Below are 24,176 nucleotides of genomic sequence, written 5' to 3'. Positions count from 1 at the left end.
GGACCCCAAGGTCATCTGGTCCACCCCCACAATGCAGGAATCACAGCTAAAGAATCCCTTTGACCTGTTTATAAACCTCCAAGGAAGAAGACTCCTCTGTGTTCTGAAGGAGTCCGTTCACGGTGTGTGTGTGGGTGTGTGTGAGAGAGAGAAAGAGAGAGAGAGAGAACAGGAAGCTGGAATCACAATGGGCAGTCATACAGTGGTGCCTCGCAAGACAAAAAGAATCCGTTCTGTGATTCTCTTCGTCTAGCGGTTTTTTTCGTCTTGCGAAGCAAGCCCATTGAAGGATTAGCGGATTAGCGCTATTAGCGGCTTTTAGAGGCTTTTAGCAGCTTATCTGCTGATCGGATCAGCTGATAAGCGGATTAGCGGCTTAGAAAAAGGGGGGAAGGGGGGAAAAAACCAGCAGGAACTCACAAGACATTGTCGTCTTGCGAAGCAAGCCCATAGGAGATTCGTTTTGCGAAGCACCTCCAAAACGGAAAACTCTTTTGTCTAGCGAGTTTTCCGTCTTGCGAGGCATTCGTCTTGCGGGGCACCACTGTATTCAGAATTATTCAGAATAGGGCGCTTGCAATTAATGGACATGACTAACTTAGGTGGAAGGACAGATCCTGAAGCTGAGGCTACAAGACTTTGGCCACCTCATGAGAAGAGAAGACTCCCTGGAAAAGACCCTGATGTTGGGAAAGATGGAGGGCACAAGGAGAAGGGGACGACAGAGGATGAGATGGTGGGGCAGTGTTCTCGAAGCTACCAGCATGAGTTTGACCAAACTGCGGGAGGCAGTGGAAGACAGGAGTGCCTGGTGTGCTCTGGTCCAGGGGGTCACAAAGAGGCGGACACAGCTAAACAACAACAACAAAAAACTTAGGTTCATTCATTTCAGTGAGGCTACTCTAAGCAGAACTTATTTTGAAGACCTTTCCTAATGACATGAAATCCTATTTAGTTTGCAGTGCAAGATCTTTGACTTTAAAAAAATCTTCTTTTGTGGCAAACTGCTGAGGGTAGTGTATAGGGTCCAATCCCCTTTACCCTCACAACACTCTCGTGTAGTTTTGGCTGTGAGGGACTGGCTGTTCTGAGGTTCTTGGGGTTGAGAGATAAAATGGACTATCCTGTATAAGAGCCTGGGCAGCTGACCAGAATACTGAACAGAAGCGCTCCATGCTGCAACATTTTGCTGCAGGCCCACTACCTAAGTACACATAAATGTATGTTGGCGTATGGACAATGGGCAGTGTGCAGATACATAGGTGTGCTAGTGCAAGGATCAGTGCTTGTGCAATGAGGTCCACCCCCCACCTGTCCCCAGATCTGCTCCGGAGGGTTGGATGAACCCCCAGAACAGATTTAGGGGGCATGTTGGAGGAGGAAAAGGGGAGAACACTACATTGCACCAGTAGGAATTCTTGCACCAGTGGGACATTCACCTTAGTGCTATGCTGAACACAACCCACTAAATTTTGGGCCATTCCAGATGTTGCAGTTTTGGGGGCCATCAGTGAGCCTTCACAGTGGGCTATTCGCCACCAGGTTGTTATTTCACCACAAGGATTCTAGTCCTACGGACTATTTGTCACATATAAGGTAAAGGAAAGGAACCCCTGACGATTAGGTTCAGTCGTGACCGACTCTGGGGTTGCGGCACTCATCTCACTTTACTGGCCGAGGGAGCCGGCATACAGCTTCCGGGTCATGTGGCCAGCATGACTAAGCCACTTCTGGCGAACCAGAGCAGCGCACGGAAACATCGTTTACCTTCCCGCCGGAGTGGTACCTATTAATCTACTTGCACTTTGAGGTGCTTTCGAACTGCTAGGTTGGCAGGAGCAGGGACCGAGCAATGGGAGCTCAACCCGTTTCAGGGATTCGAACCGCCAACCTTCTGATTGGCAAGTGCTAGGCTCTGTGGTTTAACCCACAGTGCCACCCACACCCCTTTGTCACATATACCCTTCCAAAAATGCGGATTGTAAGCTCCTGCGGGCAGGGACTGGCATTTTCCCAAGACAAAAGGCTATAGGGCAGTGGCAGAACATCTGTTTTGCAGGCAGAAGGACTTGGGTTCAAATCCTGGCATTGCCAGGTAGGGTCCTGCCTGAAACATTGGAGATCCACTGCCAGTCAGTGTAGGAAATATTGGACTAGATGGGACAATGGTCTGACTCAATACAAGGCAGCTTCCTGCGCTCCCACCAGGACAGGTTAACTCTTGCTCTACGGTTCGTTCCAAAATGTGCAGCCTCCCTTCAGATAACAAGCGAAACAGCTCTGTGCTTAAAACAGTAGCGTATCTAAACCTTGTGCCGTTACAGAGATGTGTGAGCCACCCAGCGCTTGCGAGAGATTAACTGCGACTGCAGCTGCCTTCGGGGAAACTGCATCTCTCATGATCCCCAATCCCTCTGACGTAGAGGCAGAGGAGGGAAGGGAAAATAATGATAATGATAATAATACTAAAATTTTATTTATACCCCGCCCTTCCCGGTTCAGAAACTGGGCTCAGTGCGGCTAACAACAAATTTAAAACACTTAATTATAAAGACAGCATAAAATGCAGTGTAAAAACATGAATGGCAATAAAATTCAAAAATCAAAAATCAATTAGATAGGGCTAGCTGGCTGAATTGGTACTACTTGGGCCAGTGAGGAGGCCAGGGAAGAATTAGCTGTGGGATCCCAGAGCGGGTGATCTTCATAAAAGGGGAGGGGGAAGGAAGAGAAGGGAAATAAAAGATCAGGCTGAATTCAAATTAAAGGCCAGGTGGAGTAGGTCTGACTTAAAGGCCCTGCGGAAAGAGGTTAAATCCTGCAGGGCCCTGGTCTCATGGGACAGAGCGTTTCACCAGGTCGGGGCCAGTACTGAAAAGGCCCTGGCCCTAGTTGAGACCAATCTAACAAGCTTGTGGCTTGGGACCTCCAAAATGTTGTCATTTGTGGACCTTAAAAGTCCTCTGCGGGGCAGACCATGAGAGGCAGTTCCGTAGATGTGAATTTATTATTGTTGTTATTATTATAATTATTACTACTACTACTATTATTACTATTACAGTGGTGCCTCGCAAGACGAAAAGAATCCGTTCTGTGATTCTCTTCGTCTAGCGGTTTTTTCGTCTTGCGAAGCAAGCCCATTGGCGGATTAGCGGCTTTTAGCGGCTTATCTGCTGATCGGATCAGCTGTTAAGCGGCTTAGCGGCTTAGAAAAGGGGGGAGGGGGGGAAACCAGCAGGAACTCGCAAGACATTTTCGTCTTGCGAAGCAAGCCCATAGGAGATTCGTTTTGCGAAGCACCTCCAAAACGGAAAACTCTTTCGTCTAGCGAGTTTTCCGTCTTGCGAGGCATTCGTCTTGCGGGGCACCACTGTATTATTATTATTTCAATTTATACACCTTCCTGCCCTTCACCTCCTTGGCTGGTCTTGCAGAAGGGCAATATTCTGCTGTTCAGAAGCATCACTTCTTCTGATTGTGGAGGCAGAACACAAACCTGGAGGTCTCAGGGTAGTTGGAAAACAAGACCACAGCATGCAAAATCAAACAAAAAAACAATAACCCAATAGAAAACCCCCAAAAGAGCCACATTCTAAAGGGGTGTTGGATGTCCTCCCAAGGTGATGGTAAGTCCGGCGGGGTCTTGGCTCAGGGTGGGTGAGATGATTCTATTTCCATTCTGTAGTTCACTCAGACGAACCCCCACAGAAAACACATTTTAAAAGGGCATAGGATGTCCATCAGATCAACCAAAGGCCTGGTTAAAAAGAACGTTTTTGCCTGGCGCCTAAAGGTGTACAATGAAGGCGCCAGGCAAACTTCCCTGGGGAGAGCATTCCACAGACGGGGAGCCACTGCAGAGAAGGCCCCGTTCTCGTGTTTCCACCCTCTGGACCGTTAGAGGAGGAGGCACACGAATAAGGGCCTTGGAAGAGGATCTCAGGGTCCGGGCAGGTTCATATGGGAAGAGGCAGTCCTTGAGGTATTGTGGTCCTGAGCCGTTTAAGGCTTTATAGGTCAAAACCAGCACTTTGAATTGGGCCTGGAAACTTGTTGGTAGCCAGTGCAGTCGGACCAGGATCGAGAATTATTACGGACTCATTGTTAAAACCGTGTTTATGGAAGACAGTCTTACTCTGCTACAAGTGATCGCCAAAGAAGAAGAATATGCTCAAACCATCTTGCTCCGGTTTTAATTAGAGGTTCCAGTTGCCCGTAATCCAATACTGAACAATTGACACTGGCATCCTGAGAATTTTCACTCTGCTTGCTTTAAAAATGTTCCAAGTTGCTAGCCCTTATGATTGCAGCTTTTCCCAGCAACAGCTGACTGCTGGACACCCCAAGCTATGGAAACTGTAGAATCAACCAGAGGTAGATAAATTACTGGTGGTTACTAATAAAACCACAGTCAGTTATTTAAAAGATTTGGGTAGTGAATTTTGATTTTATTGTAAATCGCTAAGGGACTTAGCTACAGATTTGAACAAGAAAATTACAAGTTGAATTGGCTAACTGGAGTGGATCCAGTCCAGTCCAATCCAATCTAACTAAATCTAAAATCAAAGCTTCTTTTCCCAGCTCGCTATAGCTAGGATGTCTGCCCCTAAGATATTGATGTGTGCAGCTGTTCAAGCATGCTAAAATTAGTATGCTACCAGTTTTTTTTGGTGCCTTCATTCCCCCCCCCTAAAATTTAAATAATGTAAGGGGAATGTTTTGAGTTTCGACATCTTAAAATATTTATGAGTTTTCCACCAAAAAAAAAAAAAGTTCAAGTAAAGCTTTGATTTTGATATGAATATCACGTTGAAAACTGCGCTAGGTGCAATGGGTTGTGTAGACCTATTGCAGTCTTGAGCTATCCATGTCCATGGATTTCAGTGGGGCTACTCGTGAGTATGACAGATGCTGCTTTTGTATATTTAGGATTCCCCCCACCCCAGGCAAATACTTCATTTCAACCGAGTGAATCCAGAAAATGATTAGAGTGAGAGTAAAGTTAAGATAGAAGAAGAGATTAAAGAAATAATGAAATGTGTTTAAGCTAGTTGGAAAAATAAAGTAGCGTAACAAGAACGGCGGAAGTCAAGTCACTTGGTGGGTGTCCGTGTGGGGTAGGTGTGTAGATATGTTGATATGTATAGAACAGTGGTACCTCTGGATGCGAACGGGATCCAGTCCGGAGCCCCGTTCGCATCCAGAAGCGAATGCAACCTGCGTCTATGCGTGCGCAGGTCGCGATCCGCCGCTTCTGCGCATGTGCATGACGTCATTTTTACCGTCTGCCCATGCGCGAGCGGCGAAACCCGGAAGTATCGCGCTCTGTTACTTCCGGGTCGCCGCAGCGCGTAACCCGAAAATACTTATCCTGAAGCTACTTCAACCTGAGGTATGACTGTATAAAGATAAAGGGACCCCTGACCATTAGGCCCAGTCGTGACCGACTCTGGGGTTGCGGCGCTTATTTCACTTTATTGGCCAAGGGAGCCGGCCTACATCTTCCGGGTCATGTGGCCAGCACGACTAAGCCGCTTCTGGAGAACCAGAGCAGTGCACGGAAACGCCGTTTACCTTCCCGCCGGAGTGGTACCTATTTCTCTATTTGCACTTTGATGTGCTTTCGAACTGCTAGGTTGGCAGGAGCAGGGACTAAGCAACGGGAGCTCACCCCATAGCGGGGATTTGAACCGCTGACCTTCTGATCAACAAGTCCTAGGCTCTGTGGTTTAACCCACAGCGCCACCCGTGTCGCTGGTAGTGTGCAACCGAGCACAAATAATTATGCTTATACAAAGGACATTCAGAGAGCCTGTATGTCTGCGTGTGTTTGTGAGCAAGAAACAGGGCCGGCCCTCCCATGAGGCAAGGGGAGGCAACCACCTTGGGCAGCAGAATCCACAGGGGCAGCAGATTCCAGGTAGATCTTCATTCCCTCCTTGTTCCTGTTGTGGATCTTCACTCAGCCCTCCTTCTGTGGCAAGGAGCGAGGTGGCATTTTGTGGCTTGCCTCAGGTGGCCAAACATCTTGGGCTCACGCTGGCAAGAAAACCTGAATTTCCTTGTATTCAACGAGGCTTAGGGTTCTCTGGAGGACTGAGCCAGCAGCAGAAGCTTTTGGGTGATTAAGTGGATGGCGAAACAGAGATCGGTGAAATGTTTTGCTTCCCGTAAAGCTGAAAGTTTTTAAATTGGGCCTTGGGAGCGCCTAGGTAAAGGGTTGTAAAACACCGAGAGACGGAGAGTTTTCGGGAAAGCATTGCCCGGCCCTTTATAGGTGCAAGAAGAGCTTAAAATAGACGGAGACACAGATGAAGCGATGTTGGCTGAGACATAGCAGTGTTAGTCAGAAGTTCCTCTCAAGCTGTGTTTCGGGATTGAATTCCACGCTCCTGGAAAGAAAAACACAAGCTGCTTGATGGCGAGTTGACAGCTTTGGTGTTTGTCATCACTAGGGCTAGGCGATATCTAGTTTTCGGCATTGTGATATATCACCAGCTAAACATCGTGATATACCAATATGTCCTGATGTCTGAAATAAGGATGGAGGTTTTGGCTGGCTTCACGGTTTCCCCCACATCGTGATTTTTGCAGAGCGCACAAGTCATGATTTGCACTCTATTGCCAGGTCCAAAATTGCGAAACCGATATCAAGACATGGACTGCTAACTGGTTTTGGATGATATCTCGATATGTCACCCAGCCCTAGTCATCACAGAGAAATGAGAGAGAAATGTGGGTGGAATGAAATCTGTGCAGCCGCCGTGGTTTGAGACTCAGTTCGCAGCCGCCTTTTCCTTGGGGTCCTGTGTCTGATAATTCCTGGTCTCTGCCAAGGATTTGGGGAAGGTGCGAAAAGGCAGTACCATGTCATGGTTGGAGGGACGGACTAGGACCTGGGAGACACCCCACGCCCTTTGGCCACAAAGCTCACTTGGGTGGCCTGGGGCCAGTCACTGCCTCTCGCCAAACCGCCTCACAGGGATGTTCTGGAGATAAAACGGAAGAGGGAGAACAATGTCGTCGTCTTCTTCTTTGGCCATCACTCGTAGCCGAGTAAGATATATTTTTTTTAAAATTAAAAATTGTCCAGTAGCACCTTAGAGACCAACTAAGTTTGTTCTTGGCATGAGCTTTCATGTGCAAGATATCTGAAGAAGTGTGCATGCACACGAAAGCTCATACCAGGGACAAACTTAGTTGGTCCCTAAGGCGCTACTGGACATTTAAAATATATATATATATATTCCCTGTTTAGGGAAGCTTTTAATGTTTAATAGATTATTGTATTTTAATATTTTGTTGGAAGCCACCCAGAGTGGCTGGGGAATCCCAGCCAGATGGGTGGGGTATAAATAATAAATTATGATGATGATGATGATGATTTATTGTATTTCTACTGTGCCAGACCAACACGGCTACCTACCTGAATCTAGAACTGAGTAAGCTTGTCTTCCATAGACACGGTTTTAACAATGAGTCCGTAAGTTGTTGCATCTTCAGCTCTTTGGGGATGTAAATGTAATGAATGTGGGAATGTTCTGGGGTGCAGAAGAGGATATATTGTGGGATTATATCCTTATCCAACTTGTGCTAACAAGTTCCCAAAATATCAGCAGAGTTTATAGACATTCCCCTTTTAAGTTCGCAACAGTAACGTGTGCACAGGTTCGCTAGAACCTCTATAATATTTACTCTGGTAATTTCCCCTTTTGTTCCCTCTTAAAATACAAGACACGACACAGTCTTTATAAAAGTATCAAAGAGTTTACTCCCGTTCTGTTCACAATATGATCCCAGAAGGCAGACAGGCTTAAAAAGGTTACATACATTCAGAATCTATCTTGTAGCAAGATAGTCCTTATCTCCTCTCTTGGCTGGGAGCCAAGAGAGCATCCTTAGATGCTTCCTCATCGAAGGAAGATGGCAGAGAGAGAGAGATGGCTGCCTGCCCTGTGCTTTTGTCATTACCTGCACAGGTGAGGCCACACCCACCTCTGGTCACATGCGGAGGAAGTCCGTCCCCAGGAAGTTTACCTGCTTGCTGGACAGACATCCCTCCCCATGTTCTAACATGTACACTCTAGGAATGTTGTCATTGACTGCTCCTGTGTTTACATCCCACAATGAATGAGTAAGTGGAGAAATGGCAAGGGGGAGAGGCAGACTTAACCCTTTCATCCCACTTGTTGCTGTTCTTGTTGTATTGTTTTTAATACTTGATTGGGAGCCGCCCAGAGTGGCTGGGGGAGACTCAGCCAGATGGGCAGGGTATAAATAATAAATAATAATAATAACAACAACTACTACTACTATTAATAATAATAATAATAATAATAATAATAATAATAATAATATGGAGGGCGTTCCACAGGGAGGGCGCCACTACCGAGAAGGCCCTCTGCCTGGTTCCCTGTAACTTGGCTTCTCTCAGTGAGGGAATCCTTTCAAGCAAAATAAATAATTTGCAGGAATCGGTTTTGCCCATCTGCTACTGAACATGTAATTTCTTCCCCATCTGGGAAGTGTATTTACAGCTGGTCTACGCGTCCAGTATAATAAGGCACCAGTATGGATCGACCCCGATAAATAAGCTGGCAGTGGGTTGCGGGTTTTTTGTGCTTCCCTGCAAATACTAACCTGGCACAGTAAGCAGCTAGGACATTTCTCCCTAATGTCTTGCGTTTTGCAAAAAGTTCTGAAGCAGCAAGATCCACTTTTGTATCGCTTTGTTCTGCTGGACCCACGCCTCTGCATGCTTTGCTCCTCTATAGAAGTTTTGAGGCTTCTCAGCACAAAGAACCCTTCAGTTTCACGGCGCCTGCGTCGAAGCCCTTGGAATTTTACACCGGATGGAGCCCTTCGCCTAGTTTTGCAAAGAAGGCAGCCGCGAGGCCGAGGCAGCCCGGGATAAAACAGCCACAGCGATGATACAAAAGCCAATCTGGAATCCTAGCCTGAGCCACAAAGCGCATTGACACCTTACCGGCACAGAAACCCCTCTCCCATCTTCAGCCCCCCTCCTCAAAATCCACGTTTCCTCACCTATCTGTGGCCTTGCCACTTTAATCCTTCTTCCCAGCTGCAACCAACTTTAAGTTCCTTGCCTGCTAAGTACCTAGTTTAAGACAAGCCTACCCAGATGCTTAGAAAGCTGAGATAATTTTAATCTGTTTAAGGATTTAACTTGTCTATCTTTTAAGAGTACACAGATAGGTAGCCGTGTTGGTCTGCCATAGTCAAAATAAAAAAATTCCTTCCAGTAGCACCTTAAAGACCAACTAAGTTAGTTCTTGGTATGAGCTTTTGTGTGCATGCACACTTCTTCAGATACACTGAAACAGAAGTTGCCAGATCCTTCTATATAGTGAGAAGGTGGGGAAGGGTATTACTCAGAAGGGTGGTGGGAATGGGAGATTGGCAGATAGCTGAGATGAGCCTGTTGACGACTCTTAACGACTGTAATAGGTCTTACAGGAAAAGGCAAGGGGTGAAAAGGTGAGAAATGGCTTAAAATAGCTGTTTTACTACAAAGGAATTTCAGAAATAGACTGGAAAGAGAAGCTGCTGAATTACAACTCATTACCAAACTTAAAACCATGGAGAGACCTGGTCTGAACAGAGACATTGGATTCTTATCCCATTATACATGACTAAGCCATTTCTCACCTTCTCACCCCTTGCCTTTTCCTGTAAGACCTATTACAGTCGTTAAGAGTCGTCAACAGGCTCATCTCAGCTATCTGCCAATCTCCCATTTCCACCACCCTTCTGAGTAATACCCCTCCCCACCTTCTCACTACCGGTATATAGAAGGATCTGGCAACTTCTGTTTCAGTGTATCTGAAGAAGTGTGCATGCACACGAAAGCTCATACCAAGAACTAACTTAGTTGGTCTTTAAGGTGCTACTGGAAGGAATTTTTTTATTTTAAGAGTATGGCACTGATTTTTTTTCTTGATTCTAGTGTTTTACCTTTTGTAAACCGCTTTGAGGTTTTTCTTTTGTTTTTTGCAATCAAGAGGTGTATAATTTTTATGAAATAAAATATGCACTGGTCAATTGCATTTTCCCGTATTTTTCTCTCTCTCCATCGTTCCTTCTCCACTCTCTGTTTCAGATGGTTAGAGCCTTCCTGTTAAGGAAATCACTATTTTTGTCCACGTCAGGGCACTGTGTGCGAAACACGACAGATAAAAGAAAATACCGTATTGGCCCGAATATGAGCTGCACTTTTTTTTCCCTTCCAAATTCCGACCGTGAAAAGTTAAAAGTGTGGCTTAAATTTGCGACCTTACAAAAATTGGCTTTTACGGTATCGCTGCTGAAACAGAAATACAGTAAAACAGAACGGGTGTGAGTGCCTGTGGAATTTTAAGGAAGTGGCTTATATTTGGGTCTTGTCTTTTTCTCTCTCCCCCCCCCCCAAACTTTAAAGGTGCTGCTTATATTCGGATGCTGCTTATATTCGGGCCAATACGGTATTTTTTCACACAGTGCGTGGTTAATCTATGGAACTCCCTCCCACAGGACAGCTTTAAAAGGAGATTGGACAAATTCATGGAGGAGCTTAGGGCTATCGATGGTCCGGGGCAGCAATGTTTCTGAATCCCAGTTGCTGGAAACCAGCAACTGGGGGTTTGGGCTGGGTGTCCATCAATATGCAGATGATACCCAGCTCTACCTCTCTTTCAAATCAGAACCAGTGAAGGCGGTGAAGGTGCTGGGTGAGTGCCTGAAGGCGGTTGGAGGATGGATGGTGGCTAACAGGTTGAGGTTGAATCCTGACAAGACAGAAGTACTGTTCTTGGGGGACAGGGGGCGGGCGGGTGTGGAGGACTCCCTGGTCCTGAATGGGGTAACTGTGCCCCTGAAGGACCAGGTGCGCAGCCTGGGAGTCATTTTGGACTCACAGCTGTCCATGAAGGCGCAGGTCAATTCTGTGTCCAGGACAGCTGTTTACCAGCTCCATCTGGTACGCAGGATGAGACCCTTCCTGCCCACAGACTGCCTCGCCAGAGTGGTGCATGCTCTGGTTATCTCTCGCTTGGACTACTGCAATGCCCTCTATGTGGGGCTACCTTTGAAGGTGACCCGAAAACTGCAACTAATCCAGAATGCGGCATCTAGAATGGTGACTAGAGGCGGCCGCCGAGACCACATAACACCGGTCTTGAAAGACCTACACTGGCTCCCAGTACGTTTCCAAGCACAATTCAAAGTGTTGGTGCTGACCTTTAAAGCCCTAAACAACCTTGGTCCAGTATACCTGAAGGAGCGTCTCCACCCCCATCGTTCTGCCCGGACACTGAGGTCCAGCGCCAAGGGCCTTCTGGCAGTTCCCTCACTGCGAGAAGCCAAGTTACAGGGTGTCAGGGGTTCAGGAGCAGAGGCGAGGGCAAGGGAGGAAACAGAGAGCGAGGGGGAGGAGGCAGAAGAAAGGATGAGTGATGACGACGACCCGAGATCTCCGAGTCTTTCCAGTGAATCAGAAGATTCACAAAAAGGAGCACCAGTGGCCAGGGCAAGGGGGGAGACTAGGGGGACACCCCAGGAAGAAAGAGCCAGAGGGGACTCAGAGGGGAGCAGTTGGAGATCGGGACCAACGTCACCGCCAGAGAGTAGGAAAGAGGAAGAGCGCCAGGGATCAAGCGCTGGCAGCTCGCAACAGGAGGGAGGGCACGAGTCAGGAGTGGCCACACCTTCATCGGGGAGCGAAGTGACGGTTAGATGGAAAGTGGAAGGTTGGGCGCGCGCGCCAAGTTCAAATGCACAGGAAGGTGGCGCAGTAGGCAGCCCGGAAAGGGAGCCAGGTTCTAAAGCCCGGCGCAAGGAGACAGGAGAGTCAGGGGGGTCAGCGTCAGAAGAATCCCGGAAGGAAGAGACCCAGGGGGGCAGAGGGACCCAGAGGAGAACTGTCAGGCGGAAAAGGTGGAGCAGGGCTAGGATATTAAGTTGGTGCGCAAGGGGCGGAGACTCAGACGGAGCTTCGCCGATCTAAGCATAAGACGTAGGGGTGCACGCAGCAGCTCGAGAATGGAGACTGTAACTCAAAAAAGACTTTTATTTAACGATCGCTGGCTAGCGTGATCCTCTGTGAGCTAGGATCTGGAAGTAACCCTGACAGTAAGCTCCGTCTCATCAAATTGTGGGCATCCACGGCCTCGCGGAGAGGAGGGAAAGCGGGTGCCTACAAGAGAGCTCACGAACGGCAAACAATATGACGGCCGAACAGCAAATAACGGAACTCAGAGAAGCAGTTTCACGACTGAATGCCGAGGCGCTGGCGTCCAGGAAGAGAGAGGAGGAAGCAGCTGCCGCCTACAGGGATCTCCAGGTCAGGTTGGACGTGCTTACGAAGCAAGGGCAACAGACACCCAAATCAGAGGGGATTGGGTTGGGGAGACGCACAGGCGGTCTGGTCTCTCACTTCGATGGGAATTTGCAACAGTACCCCAACTTTAGAGCAGACGTAATGTGTGCACTGCAACTACTGCACAAAGACTTTAGAGATGAACAAGAGAAAGTGGGGTTCATCATGTCCCATTTGCATGGAGACGCAAAAGCATGGCTGCGCAATTTGTGGAGAGATAAGGATCCTGCGCTCCAAAATGCGGACGCCTTTATTAAAGCGATGGATGGCTGTTTTTTATCAAGCATTGACGTGGATCTTGCCCGAAAGGAGGTGCATGGACTAAGGCAAGGGAGGGCCAGCGTAAGGCAGTATCATGCCCGCTTTTTCGCTTTGGTCAGTGCCCTGGAATGGGACAGAGATTCGGCTCCTGTCAGAGACCTTTTTTGGGAGGGCTTGCACAACTCGGTTAAAGATGAGATTGCGAGGGGGGAGAGACCCCGGACCACGCAGGAGATCGTTCAGAGGGCGCTGGCGGTGGGGGTGCGGCTGGAAGAACGTCCGTGGAGCAGGGACGAAGGGCGCAGCGGGCGCGAACCAGCCAGGGGCTCCTCCTTCCTTCCCAGAGAAGCAGCGCGTGCGCAATCCACGCCTCCAACAGGGGGAGGGGTGGAACCGATGGAGGTTGGGAGTGCAAGGGCTCAGTCAGCAGCCAGAGCCCTAGCACCGGCAGCAGTGAAAGCGAAGCCTCCTAGAGGGAACAGGAAGTGTTATATCTGCGAGGATCCAGGGCATATGGCGAAAGAGTGTCCCCGGAGGCTCCACAAGCACACTGCAGCCTCAGCAATGGTGACTGCAGCAACGCAGCACGGAGAACCACAGCAGGGAAACGACGATGTCTGGCTGGAGGAAGAGGCACTGGGGCCCAGCCAGACGTGTCAGTGAAGCAGTCCCCAGAGATTTTACCGCCCATGGACCCCCTCCCGCCCAAGCCAGTAGTGAGGCTCACCGCATCGCTCCAGCTACCCAATGGAATCACCATGGACGTGCCAATCACCGTCGACTCGGGAAGCAATGCAGACTTCATAGGGCAGGACTTTGTCGACCGGCACGCTATACAGTTGCTGCCTGCCACGCTGCCCCTGCAGGTTGTCACGGTGGATGGCAGGGAGCTGTTAGGGGGGCAAGTGGTGAAGCAGACGCCACCTATGGTGCTGCGGCTTGGAAATCACAGGGAAATCATCAGCTTCAACGTCACTCAACTGTCGGACACGCCTATTGTATTGGGCATGAGTTGGCTGGACAAGCACAGCCCGACGCTGGCTTGGTACCAGAGGCAGCTGACCTTCGGCTCTTCCTTTTGTGCTGAACACTGCATCATGCCCCGGCAGGAAGGGGAGCAAGAGGAGTCACAGCTGCTGCTAGGCACGCTGCAAGCGATTCCCCACAAGTACGCAGAATTTTTGGAGGTTTTCTGCGAGAAGGAGGCAGACAAGCTACCCCCCCACAGACCATATGACTGCAAAATTGACCTGCTGCCGGGGGCGGCGCTGCCCAAAGGGAAGCTGTATTCCATGTCTGAAGACGAACTGCAGGAACTCAAAGAGTTCATAGATCATAATTTGAAGCGCGGTTTCATCCGAGAGTCCCAGGCAGCGGGGGGCAGTCCTGTATTCTTTGTGAAGAAGCGAGACACGCCCCAAAAAAGACTCGTAGTGGACTACCGCATTTTGAACAGTGTCACCAAGCCATCGGACTTCCCCATGCCCCGAATCGACGACCTCCTCGCAAAAGTACGCAAGGGCAGCGTGTTCACCAAGTTGGACCTGCGAGGGGCGTACAACCTCATTCGCATGCGGGAAGGAGATGAGTGGAAGACAGCCATGTTCACGCCCCTGGGCACCTACGAATATAGAGTTATGCCTTTTGGATTGCAAAATGGCTCCCACGTTTTTCAAGCTTTCATGCATCACGTGTTGGCGGGGCTCCTCTACAAGACGTGCGTCTGTTTCTTGGATGACATCCTGATCTTTTCGGAATCGCAGCAGGAGCATGACAGACACGTCAGGGAAGTGCTGAGCAGGCTCCAGCAACATAGGCTTTACGCCAAGCTGGAGAAGTGCCAATTCGACGTGACGGAGGTGGATTTCCTGGGCTACAAGTTGTCTGACAAGGGGCTCGCCATGGACAGCGCCAAGGTTCGAGCGGTGTTGGATTGGAAAAGCCCACGCAACCGGAAGGAGGTCCAACGGTTTGTCGGCTTCGCGAACTTCTATCGCAAGTTCATCAAAGGCTTCGCTATGCAGACAGCGGCCATCACGGACACGCTCAGTTCCAAGAAAAAGAAGTTCATCTGGACAGCGCAGGCGGAGCAGTCCTTTCAGGCACTCAAGCGTCTTTTCGCGTCGGAGGAACAGCTGCTTCATGTCGACCCCAGCAGGCCGATGAGAGTTGAAACAGACGCCTCGGACAGGGCCGTCGGAGCAGTCCTGCTGCAGAAGGACCCGCAGGGGGTTTGGAGGCCCGGAGCGTTTTACTCCAGGAAGCTCAGCAAGTCCGAACAGAACTACACCATCTGGGACAGGGAGTTGCTGGCTATTCATGCAGCGTTCAAAGCATCGAGGCACTTCCTGATTGGAGCCAAGCACACGGTGCAGGTCTGCACGGACCACAAGAATCTGGAGCACTGGCGCACGGCACAGTTCCTGAACCAGAGGCAGATACGTTGGGCTGAGTTCTTTGCGAACTTCGACTTCCGAATAGAGTATGTCCCGGGGGACACCAACATCATGGCGGACGCGCTCTCCCGTAAGCCACAGTATCTGGAGGACGCCACGCCAGCGGCCGCCATGCACATCTTCGCACCAACAGTGTGGGCGTGCGCTGCGGCGACAGTGGACCTGGAGGCGGTGCGACGAGCGTTGCAGAATGACTCCTTCGCGCAAGCAAAGATGGCAGAGATGCAAAGGGGCACGGCAGCGACCGACGGGTTCCAGCTGAGAGATGGATTGCTCATCCGCAAAGGGCCATCTACGTGCCGGGAGACGAACTTCGCGCCAAGGTACTGCATCAGCTGCACGACGCGCCCACTGCCGGGCACTTTGGCAAGGAGAAGACGGTGGAATTAGTCGCCAGGGATTTCTGGTGGCCCGGAATGAGAGGGGAGGTCGCGGACTACGTGGCGAGGTGCGACACCTGCCAGAGGGCCAAACCAGTGCACAGACCGCCGGCCGGACTGTTGGAACCGCTGCAAACTCCGGTCGAGCCATGGGAGAGAGTCGCCCTGGACTTCGTCACGGATCTGCCCAGCTCGAGGGGCAAGACGGCCGTGCTGGTGGTGGTGGACTTGTTCTCCAAGATGGCACATTTCATCCCGTGTGCGAAGGTGGCCACGGCGGAACAAACCGCCAAACTGTTCATAGACCACGTGTTCAAGGTTCACGGTCTGCCACGGTCTATTCTGTCCGACCGCGGGCGGCAGTTCATCTCGAATTTCTGGCAGAAGCTGATGGGCTTCCTAAACGTCAAGATCAACCTGGCGTCGGCGAGACACCCGCAGACCAACGGGCAAGCGGAGCGGGTCAATGCCATCATGCAGCAGTACCTGAGATGCTATGCGAATCAACAGCCTGCGACGTGGGTGGATTACCTGCCGCTCGCCGAGTTCGCCTACAACAACACGAAGCACGTGTCCACGGGGGTCACGCCGTTCTTCGCCAACAACGGGAGGCACCCCAGAACCTTCCCGGGACTGGAAAGACTGGTGGAGGGGGAGCCGCAGACAGCAGATGCGTTCGCGTCGGAGTTGCAGGAGGTCCACGATCAGCTGCGGCGGCACCTGGAGCTGGCCAAACACGCATACAAGGTGCAGGCAGACAAACACAGAAGGGTTGGCGAAGAGATCCATGTGGGAGACTGGGTCTGGTTAGCAGCCCACGCAGTGCCGGCCAGGTCGTTGGCCAAGAAGAAACTAGGGCATAAGCAACTGGGGCCCTACCAAGTCGAAGAGCAGGTCAACCCGGTGGCCTTCAGGCTGGCGCTTCCGGAGGGTTCCAGAATGCATCCGGTGTTCCACAGATCGGTGCTCACTCCCTACAAGGCGCCGCACAGGTTTCAGGAACCCGGAACGGCGCCGAGTCCGCTCCGAGAGGGAACCAGGCAACGGGGAGTGGCACAGGAGGTGCGCCTCAACGAAGTCACGGAGATTTTGGACTCCAGATGGGGGGAAGAGGGGGTAGAATACCTTCTCGCTAAGGAGGGCACCCCGGCCAGTGCCAACAGCTGGGTGCCGGGCTACGCTTTAGATGAACCTCTGCTCAAGGAAGAGTTTCATGCCCTCTTCCCCCATAGGCCAATGCCAGCGGACTTTTTCGACGACTGGCTTTTCACGCCCACGCTTTCAGCCAGCACGTTCCGGGGGTTCGACTCGGATGAGGAACCGACACGAGACGCCCGTTCCCCGGAGGGGTCGCCCTCGGGATCTGCTTCAGAACCCTCGTATTGGTGGGATGATCGACCAGAGGAGCAGTGGCGCAGGAAGTGGCTGGAGGGTCCAGGACGAGCAACGCCTCCAGAAGGAAGCGAGGGAGAGACGGACATGGACGTTTTCGGGGACGACCAGGGTCTCGAGCACGGCGGCACAGAGATGGAAGCAGAGGTGACCGTCGTCGACGAGAGCAGGGAGGAAGAACCGGAAGACTTCGGATGGAGGCCCGCCACGGGAAGCGAACTGTACCCGACATTCGTACCCTTGACACTGCAGCACCCAGTTCCCGCACCGGAAGGAGGGGAGGGGGGAAGAGGGGGCTTCGAGGGGGGGATGGATGTCAGGGGTTCAGGAGCAGAGGCGAGGGCAAGGGAGGAAACAGAGAGCGAGGGGGAGGAGGCAGAAGAAAGGATGAGTGATGACGACGACCCGAGATCTCCGAGTCTTTCCAGTGAATCAGAAGATTCACAAAAAGGAGCACCAGTGGCCAGGGCAAGGGGGGAGACTAGGGGGACACCCCAGGAAGAAAGAGCCAGAGGGGACTCAGAGGGGAGCAGTTGGAGATCGGGACCAACGTCACCGCCAGAGAGTAGGAAAGAGGAAGAGCGCCAGGGAGCAAGCGCTGGCAGCTCGCAACAGGAGGGAGGGCACGAGTCAGGAGTGGCCACACCTTCATCGGGGAGCGAAGTGACGGTTAGACGGAAAGTGGAAGGCTGGGCGCGCGCGCCAAGTTCAAATGCACAGGAAGGTGGCGCAGTAGGCAGCCCGGAAAGGGAGCCAGGTCCTAAAGCCCGGCGCAAGGAGACAGGAGAGTCAGGGGGGTCAGCGTCAGAAGAATCCCGGAAGGAAGAGACCCAGGGGGGCAGAGGGACCCAGAGGAGAACTGTCAGGCGGAAAAGGTGGAGCAGGGCTAGGATATTAAGTTGGTGCGCAAGGGGCGGAGACTCAGACGGAGCTTCGCCGATCTAAGCATAAGACGTAGGGTTGCACGCAGCAGCTCGAGAATGGAGACTGTAACTCAATAAAGACTTTTATTTAACGATCGCTGGCTAGCGTGATCCTCTGTGAGCTAGGATCTGGAAGTAACCCTGACACAGGGAACCAGGCAGAGGGCCTTCTCAGTGGTGGCGCCCGCCCTGTGGAACGCCCTCCCACCAAATGTTTAAGAGAACAACAACTACCAGACTTTTAGAAGACATCTGAAGGCAGCCCTGTTTAGGGAAGCTTTTAATGTTTGATGTATTATGGTATTTTAATATTTTGTTGAAAGCTGCCCAGAGTGGCTGGGGAAGCCCAGCCAGATGGGCGGGGTATAAATTATTATTATTATTATTATTATTATTATTATTATTATTATTATTATTATTAACCACAGGAGGGGAGAGTTGCTCTTGTGTTTGAATCCTGCTCCCTGGTTTCCCACTGGCACCTGGGCAGCCACTGTGAGAACAGGATCCTGGGACTGGATGGTCCTGATCCAGGAAGGCTCAGCTTATGCTCTTAACGTTCAGAGATGAGAAGGGAGCTTGCCTTTGGACAGCTGCTTAATGCACATGGAAGAAAGCCCTGCAGGCTTTCAGGAGATGAGTTTCCAGTTGATTAAAAAGATGCAAAGCCCCCTCCGTTCAGTGAAAAAGAGGTGATGGCTTGACTAACCCAATTGGGAAATGTACGCTTAATAAAAAGGTGCCCTCGTTCATGTTTGTGGCGGCATTTTCTTTGGTGGCGGAGGGGGAGAGGATAATTAAAACAGTGCTATGGGTTGCTGCAAATTCCAGAGGTGGGAACCCAGTGGCAAAAAGGCCTCGTAGCAACTTTGAGGGCACACAAATGGACTGCGGCGCCAGATTGCGGAGATGGGAGCGCAGGTGACGAAATGTGCTCTTTCCGAGCAAAGCAAATATGCTGCAGCATCCTTCAAGGGATGGTGGAGTCTCAGGTGCAGTCGCTGGCATCTCCAGGTAGCGCTTGCCCGAAACCCTGGAGAGGTGCTGCCAGTCAGTGTTGGAAATACTGAACTACATGGACCAGTGGTTCAACTCTGTACAAGACATCCGTCCCTAAGCAAATAAGTAGGAAGCCGGGCTGAATGTAGTTTGAACCTAGGAGCAACAGCTTAAGCCTTTAAGAAAAACGAGGAAGGGCTGTAGAGCTCAGTGGTGCAACATTTGCTTTCCATGCAAAATATAATAATAATAATAATAATAATAATAATAATAATAATAATAAATTTTTATTTATACCCTGCCCTTCCTGGTTCAAAAACAGGGCTCAGGGCGGCTAACAACAAATTTACAACACTTTAAAAAACTTAATTATAAAAGCAGCATAAAATGCAGTATAAAAACATGAATAACAATAAAAATCAAAAATCAGTCAGATAATCCCCAGGGCTAGCTGGCTGAATTGGTCCTACCTGGGCCAGCGAGGGGGTCAGGGGAGAATTAGCTGTGGGGTCTCAGAGCGGGTGATCTTCATAAAAGGGGAAGGGGAGGGAACAGAAGGGAAATGAAAGATCAGGCTGAATTCAAATTAAAGGCCAGGCGGAATAGCTCTGTCTTACGAGTCCGGTGGAAGGAGGTTAAATCCTGCAGGGCCCTAGTCTCATGGTACAGAGCATTCTACCAGGTCGGAGCCATCACTGAGAAGGCCCTGGCCCTGGTGGAGGATAGTCTGACTTCCTTAGGGCCCGGGACCTCTAAACTATGGTTATTCATGGACCTTAAGGTCCTCTGTGGGGCAGACCAGGAGAGGCGGTCCCATAAATACGAGGTACTTGTTTGGTACTTGTCATTTCCAGGTAAGGAGGGGCAGGGGAACTCCTGCCTGAATATTATTATTATTATTATTATTATTCCTTGTTGCCCTGGGCATTTTAGACTAATAGTTGCAGCCACTTTTTTCTCTCTGTTAGCTTCTCTGTTTTTAGCCTGCTTTTCGTTCACACTTTTGTGTGTGTGTTTGTGTGCCAAAGAGAGGGAATGATCTCATCCGTTGCATTTGCGTGCAGCCGGAACTGTTCTTGTACTTTCGTCCGGCAGCCTGGAATCCTCGGCTGAATCGCAGTTCAGAAACATTTTACGCAAGTAACAACTTCGTTCCATCCTCTGGCGCGAAGGCCGCCTTCTTCTGGGTGACGGTGTGCCTGAGTTGAGGGAATTTTTGTCGTTCTCGACTCCTCCACCACTAGAAGAGAAAACGGTGGCGAGTCAGGACAGGGGCAGAAATTCGTTCCTGTTCTCCTCTGAAGCCAATTCTGCCCCATTCACACTTTCTGAGATGATACATGAACCAAACACACAGCCATCTTTCAAAATTCACACGTTGGCGCATTTTGCTCCTAAGCCCTCCAGACAAGTAATGATGAGAGGAATGCGTAGAATGGGTTAAAAGGTTCCTTTGAAAAAATGCTCACATTGACGACTATAACATTGAAAACGCGCTTCCTTGTTTTTTCCTCACCTGAAAGAACTGTACAGTGGTACCTCGGGTTAAGTACTTAATTCGTTCCGGAGGTCCATTCTTAACCTGAAAATGTTCTTAACCTGAAGCACCACTTTAGCTAATGGGGCCTCCCGCTGCCGCCGCGCCACCAGAGCCCGATTTCTGTTCTTATCCTGAAGCAAAGTTCTTAACCTGAAGCACTATTTCTGGGTTAGCGGAGTCTGTAACCTGAAGCGTATGTAACCTGAAGCATATGTAACCCGAGGTACCACTGTACGGTGAATATATCAAAAACAGATTTCAGCAGGGGCAAATGTTTGGCACACGAAGGGCTATGTTTTTAGGATACACCTTATTTTTGCGACTGTAAGTTGTTTCAGGCTGCTTTTAATGTTGCGTTTTTAGTCTTGTAATATTCCCTGGTACCTTAGGGCAAGGGGCAGGTAATAAGTAATAATAGGGACAATATTAGGGATAGTGTGCTTTGCAAAAGTGGGTCTATTGCGAGATAGGTAAAGGCAAAGGGACCCCTGACCAGTAGGTCCAGTCATGGCCAACTCTGGGGTTGTGGCGCTCATCTCGCTTTATTGGCCGAGGGAGCCGGCGTTCAGCTTCCAGGTCATGTGGCCAGAATGACTAAGCCGCTTCTGGCAAACCAGAGCAGCGCACGGAAATGCCGTTTACCTTCCCGCCAGAGCGGTGCCTATTTATCTACTTGCACTTTGACGTGCTTTCGAACTGCTAGGTTGGCGGGAGCAGGGACCGAGCAATGGGAGTTCACCCAGTTGCCGGGATTCGAACCTCCGACCAGTCACGTTGAAATGCTGAAGAATTTTCATGAGGATTTTAAAAGAAACAGAGAATCTCAAACGTATATGTAAATGTGGAGAACCAAACTTAAAGATTGGGGAAATGGGAAACAGAAATCGAGAGGGCTTCCCATTCCTAGTTGCAGGCCACCTCCTGCGTTCTATATTTTTCTTTTAAAGGTGGGATTAAAACAATAATAATCGTAATTATTGGCTTGGGTGCAGTGTTTCTCAGCTGTGGTTGGACGAGGTCAGGGATGATGGGAGTTGTAGTCCAACACTGGGGGTAGGCCATGGCGAAGTTCTTCTCCCATCTTCTCGCGGCCAACAGCATCTGACGTTGCGTGTGCTTCTCATCCTTTCCAGTGATGGTACCCGTGGGAAGAGATGCTCAGATGGGCCGCAGGTGAGCAGGAGGAGGTGGAGCTGCTGGTCTCCCAGTGCCGTGACCCCGAGGTTCCCGCGCAGTCTCCAAGCGGCTCGCTCAGACATCCACGGGGAAGGCCCGGAACACGATGAACAAATTGAACTTCCACAATAACAGAGTCATGCAGGACCGACGCAGCGTGTGTGTTTTCCTCCCCAACGACCATTCCCTCAACATCATCATAAATGTGAGTGAGCCGTCTCTTTCTTTTTTTAAAGAATATTTATTGAGATTATACAAAAAATTACACATAAAGAAAAAACTAACAAAAACTAACAAACACAAGCTAACAAGAAAGTTGACAAAAAGACAACCTAGAAAGAAGGGAAAAAAGAAATAGAAAAAGGGGGGGGAGATATTTTAAAAAAAGAATACAGTAAATCCATTTTTCAGCATCTTTGATCTCATTTGCTTCTTTCCTTGACCTCCTCACACCTCCCCTTTTGTATTCCCATTTTCCAAGTCTTTTCAGCAAATCCTTACCCTCTTTCATTTAACTTTGCTCTATACTTAACCTATTATAACTATACATTTTCTTCCGTATAACTATCTATATTTACCTATTCTTATTAACCTTATTACCAAAACCACTTCTTTTCAGTCCAACATCATTTTAACATTCATTAATTTTACAGTATTTCTGCAGATAGTCTTTAAATTTCTTCCAATCTTCCTCCACCGTTTCTTCTCCCTGGTCTCGGATTTTGCCAGTCATTTCTGCCAATTCCATATAGTTCATCACCTTCATCTGCCATTCTTCCAGAGTGGGTAAATCTTGTGTCTTCCAGTACTTTGCAATAAGTATTCTTGCTGCTGTTGTAGCATACATAAAGAAAGTTCTATCCTTCTTTAGCACCAGTTGGCCGACAATGCCCAAGAGAAAGGCCTCTGGTTTCTTCAGGAAGGTATATTTAAATACCTTTTTCATTTCATTATATTTCACGTCTCATAAACATGAGTGAGCTGTCTCAAGGCTGCCTCTTTCTCGCTGTTCCCCGGGGGCCTGTCGCAAGTGTGTGCCCCCCAACCTTTCCCTCCCCCTTTCTGAGACCTGGGCGAAGTGGACCTTGCTCAAGCACTGTCTTGGTGCATGGGGGGCATTACCCCCCCCAGGCCCAACTGTCTAGAGCAAGGTGTATGCGGATGATACCCAGCTCTACCTCTCTTTCAAATCAGAACGAGTGAAGGTGGTGAAGGTCCTGTGTGAGTGTCTGGAGGCGGTTGGAGGATGGATGGCGGCTAACAGGTTGAGGTTGAATCCTGACAAGACAGAAGTACTGTTTTTGGGGGACAGGGGGCGGACGGGTGTGGAGGATTCCCTGGTCCTGAATGGGGTAACTGTGCCCCTGAAGGAGCAGGTGCGCAGCCTGGGAGTCATTTTGGACTCACAGCTGTCCATGGAGGCACAGGTTAAATCCGTGTCCAGGGCAGCTGTTTACCAGCTCCATCTGGTACGTAGGCTGAGACCCTATCTGCCCGCGGACTGTCTCGCCAGAGTGGTGCATGCTCTGGTTATCTCCCGCTTGGATTACTGTAATGCGCTTTACGTGGGGCTACCTTTGAAGGTGACCCGGAAACTACAACTAATCCAGAATGCGGCAGCTAGACTGGTGACTGGGAGCGGCCGCCAGGACCACATAACACCGGTCTTGAAAGACCTACATTGGCTCCCAGTACGTTTCCGAGCACAATTCAAAGTGTTGGTGCTGACCTTTAAAGCCCTAAACGGCCTTGGCCCAGTATACCTGAAGGAGCGTCTCCACCCCCATCGTTCTGCCCGGACACTGAGGTCCAGCACCGAGGGCCTTCTGGCGGTTCCCTCACTGCGAGAAGCCAAGTTACAGGGAACCAGGCAGAGGGCCTTGTCAGTAGTGGCACCCGCCCTGTGGAACGCCCTCCCACCAGATGTCAAAGAGAACAACAACTACCAGGCTTTTAGAAGACATCTGAAGGCAGCCCTGTTTAGGGAAGCTTTTAATGTTTGATGTATCACAGTATTTTAATATTCTTTTGGAAGCCGCCCAGAGTGGCTGGGGAAACCCAGCCAGATGGGCGGGGTATAAATAATAAATTATTATTATTATTATTACTATACTGGCAGGTGTCTGGGAAGGGGGGTATTTGCAGTGTTACCCTGGGCTTTGAAAGCTAGGTGTGTTTGCATGTCCCACCCTATTTCTGGCGCTGCAATCTGTTTTAACTGCTTTTCATTCTGAATTTTGACTTGCTCTGTAACCTGCAGGTGAAGGGCAGGTAATAAAATCATTGTCGTTATTAGTCATCTCCCCCCCCCCAAAAAAAATTGAACTCGAAGCAATTTATAAAAGCAAAGGTGATAAACAAACATAAAAGCAGGAATAAAATCAACCTAAAATAACAGTCATGTACAGTGGTACCTTGGTTCTCAAACTTAATCCATTCCGGAGGTCCATTCCAAAACCAAAGCGTTCCAAAACCAAGGTGCCCTATCCCATAGAAGGGAATGCAAAATGGATTAATCCGTTCCAGACTTTTAAAAACAACCCCTAAAACAGCAATTTAACGTGAATTTTACTATCTTATGAGACCATTGATCCATAAAATGAAAGCAATAAACAATGTACCAGAGGTCCGTTCTTAACCTGAAACTGTTCTTAACCTGAAGCACCACTTTAGCTA

The 24,176-nt window shown here is 49.7% G+C and overlaps 1 protein-coding gene across 2 annotated transcripts in view; it reads left to right on the top strand.

The window, feature by feature from the left end:
• FRMD6 (FERM domain containing 6) overlaps window positions 1-24,176 on the top strand; it is a 176,052-nt gene that overhangs the window by 97,352 nt on the left and 54,524 nt on the right. For both annotated transcript variants that reach the window (XM_082217914.1, XM_082217915.1), the window contains one exon: window positions 21,458-21,705. In XM_082217914.1, the coding sequence (XP_082074040.1) occupies window positions 21,607-21,705 (99 nt within the window). In that variant the 5' untranslated portion in view covers window positions 21,458-21,606. The remainder of the gene's footprint in view (window positions 1-21,457; window positions 21,706-24,176) is intronic.

The sequence above is a fragment of the Podarcis vaucheri genome (assembly GCF_965113315.1).
Source record: "Podarcis vaucheri genome assembly, chromosome: 1".
Lineage (NCBI taxonomy): Eukaryota > Metazoa > Chordata > Lepidosauria > Squamata > Lacertidae > Podarcis > Podarcis vaucheri.
This window is presented reverse-complemented; position numbering and strand designations above follow the sequence as displayed.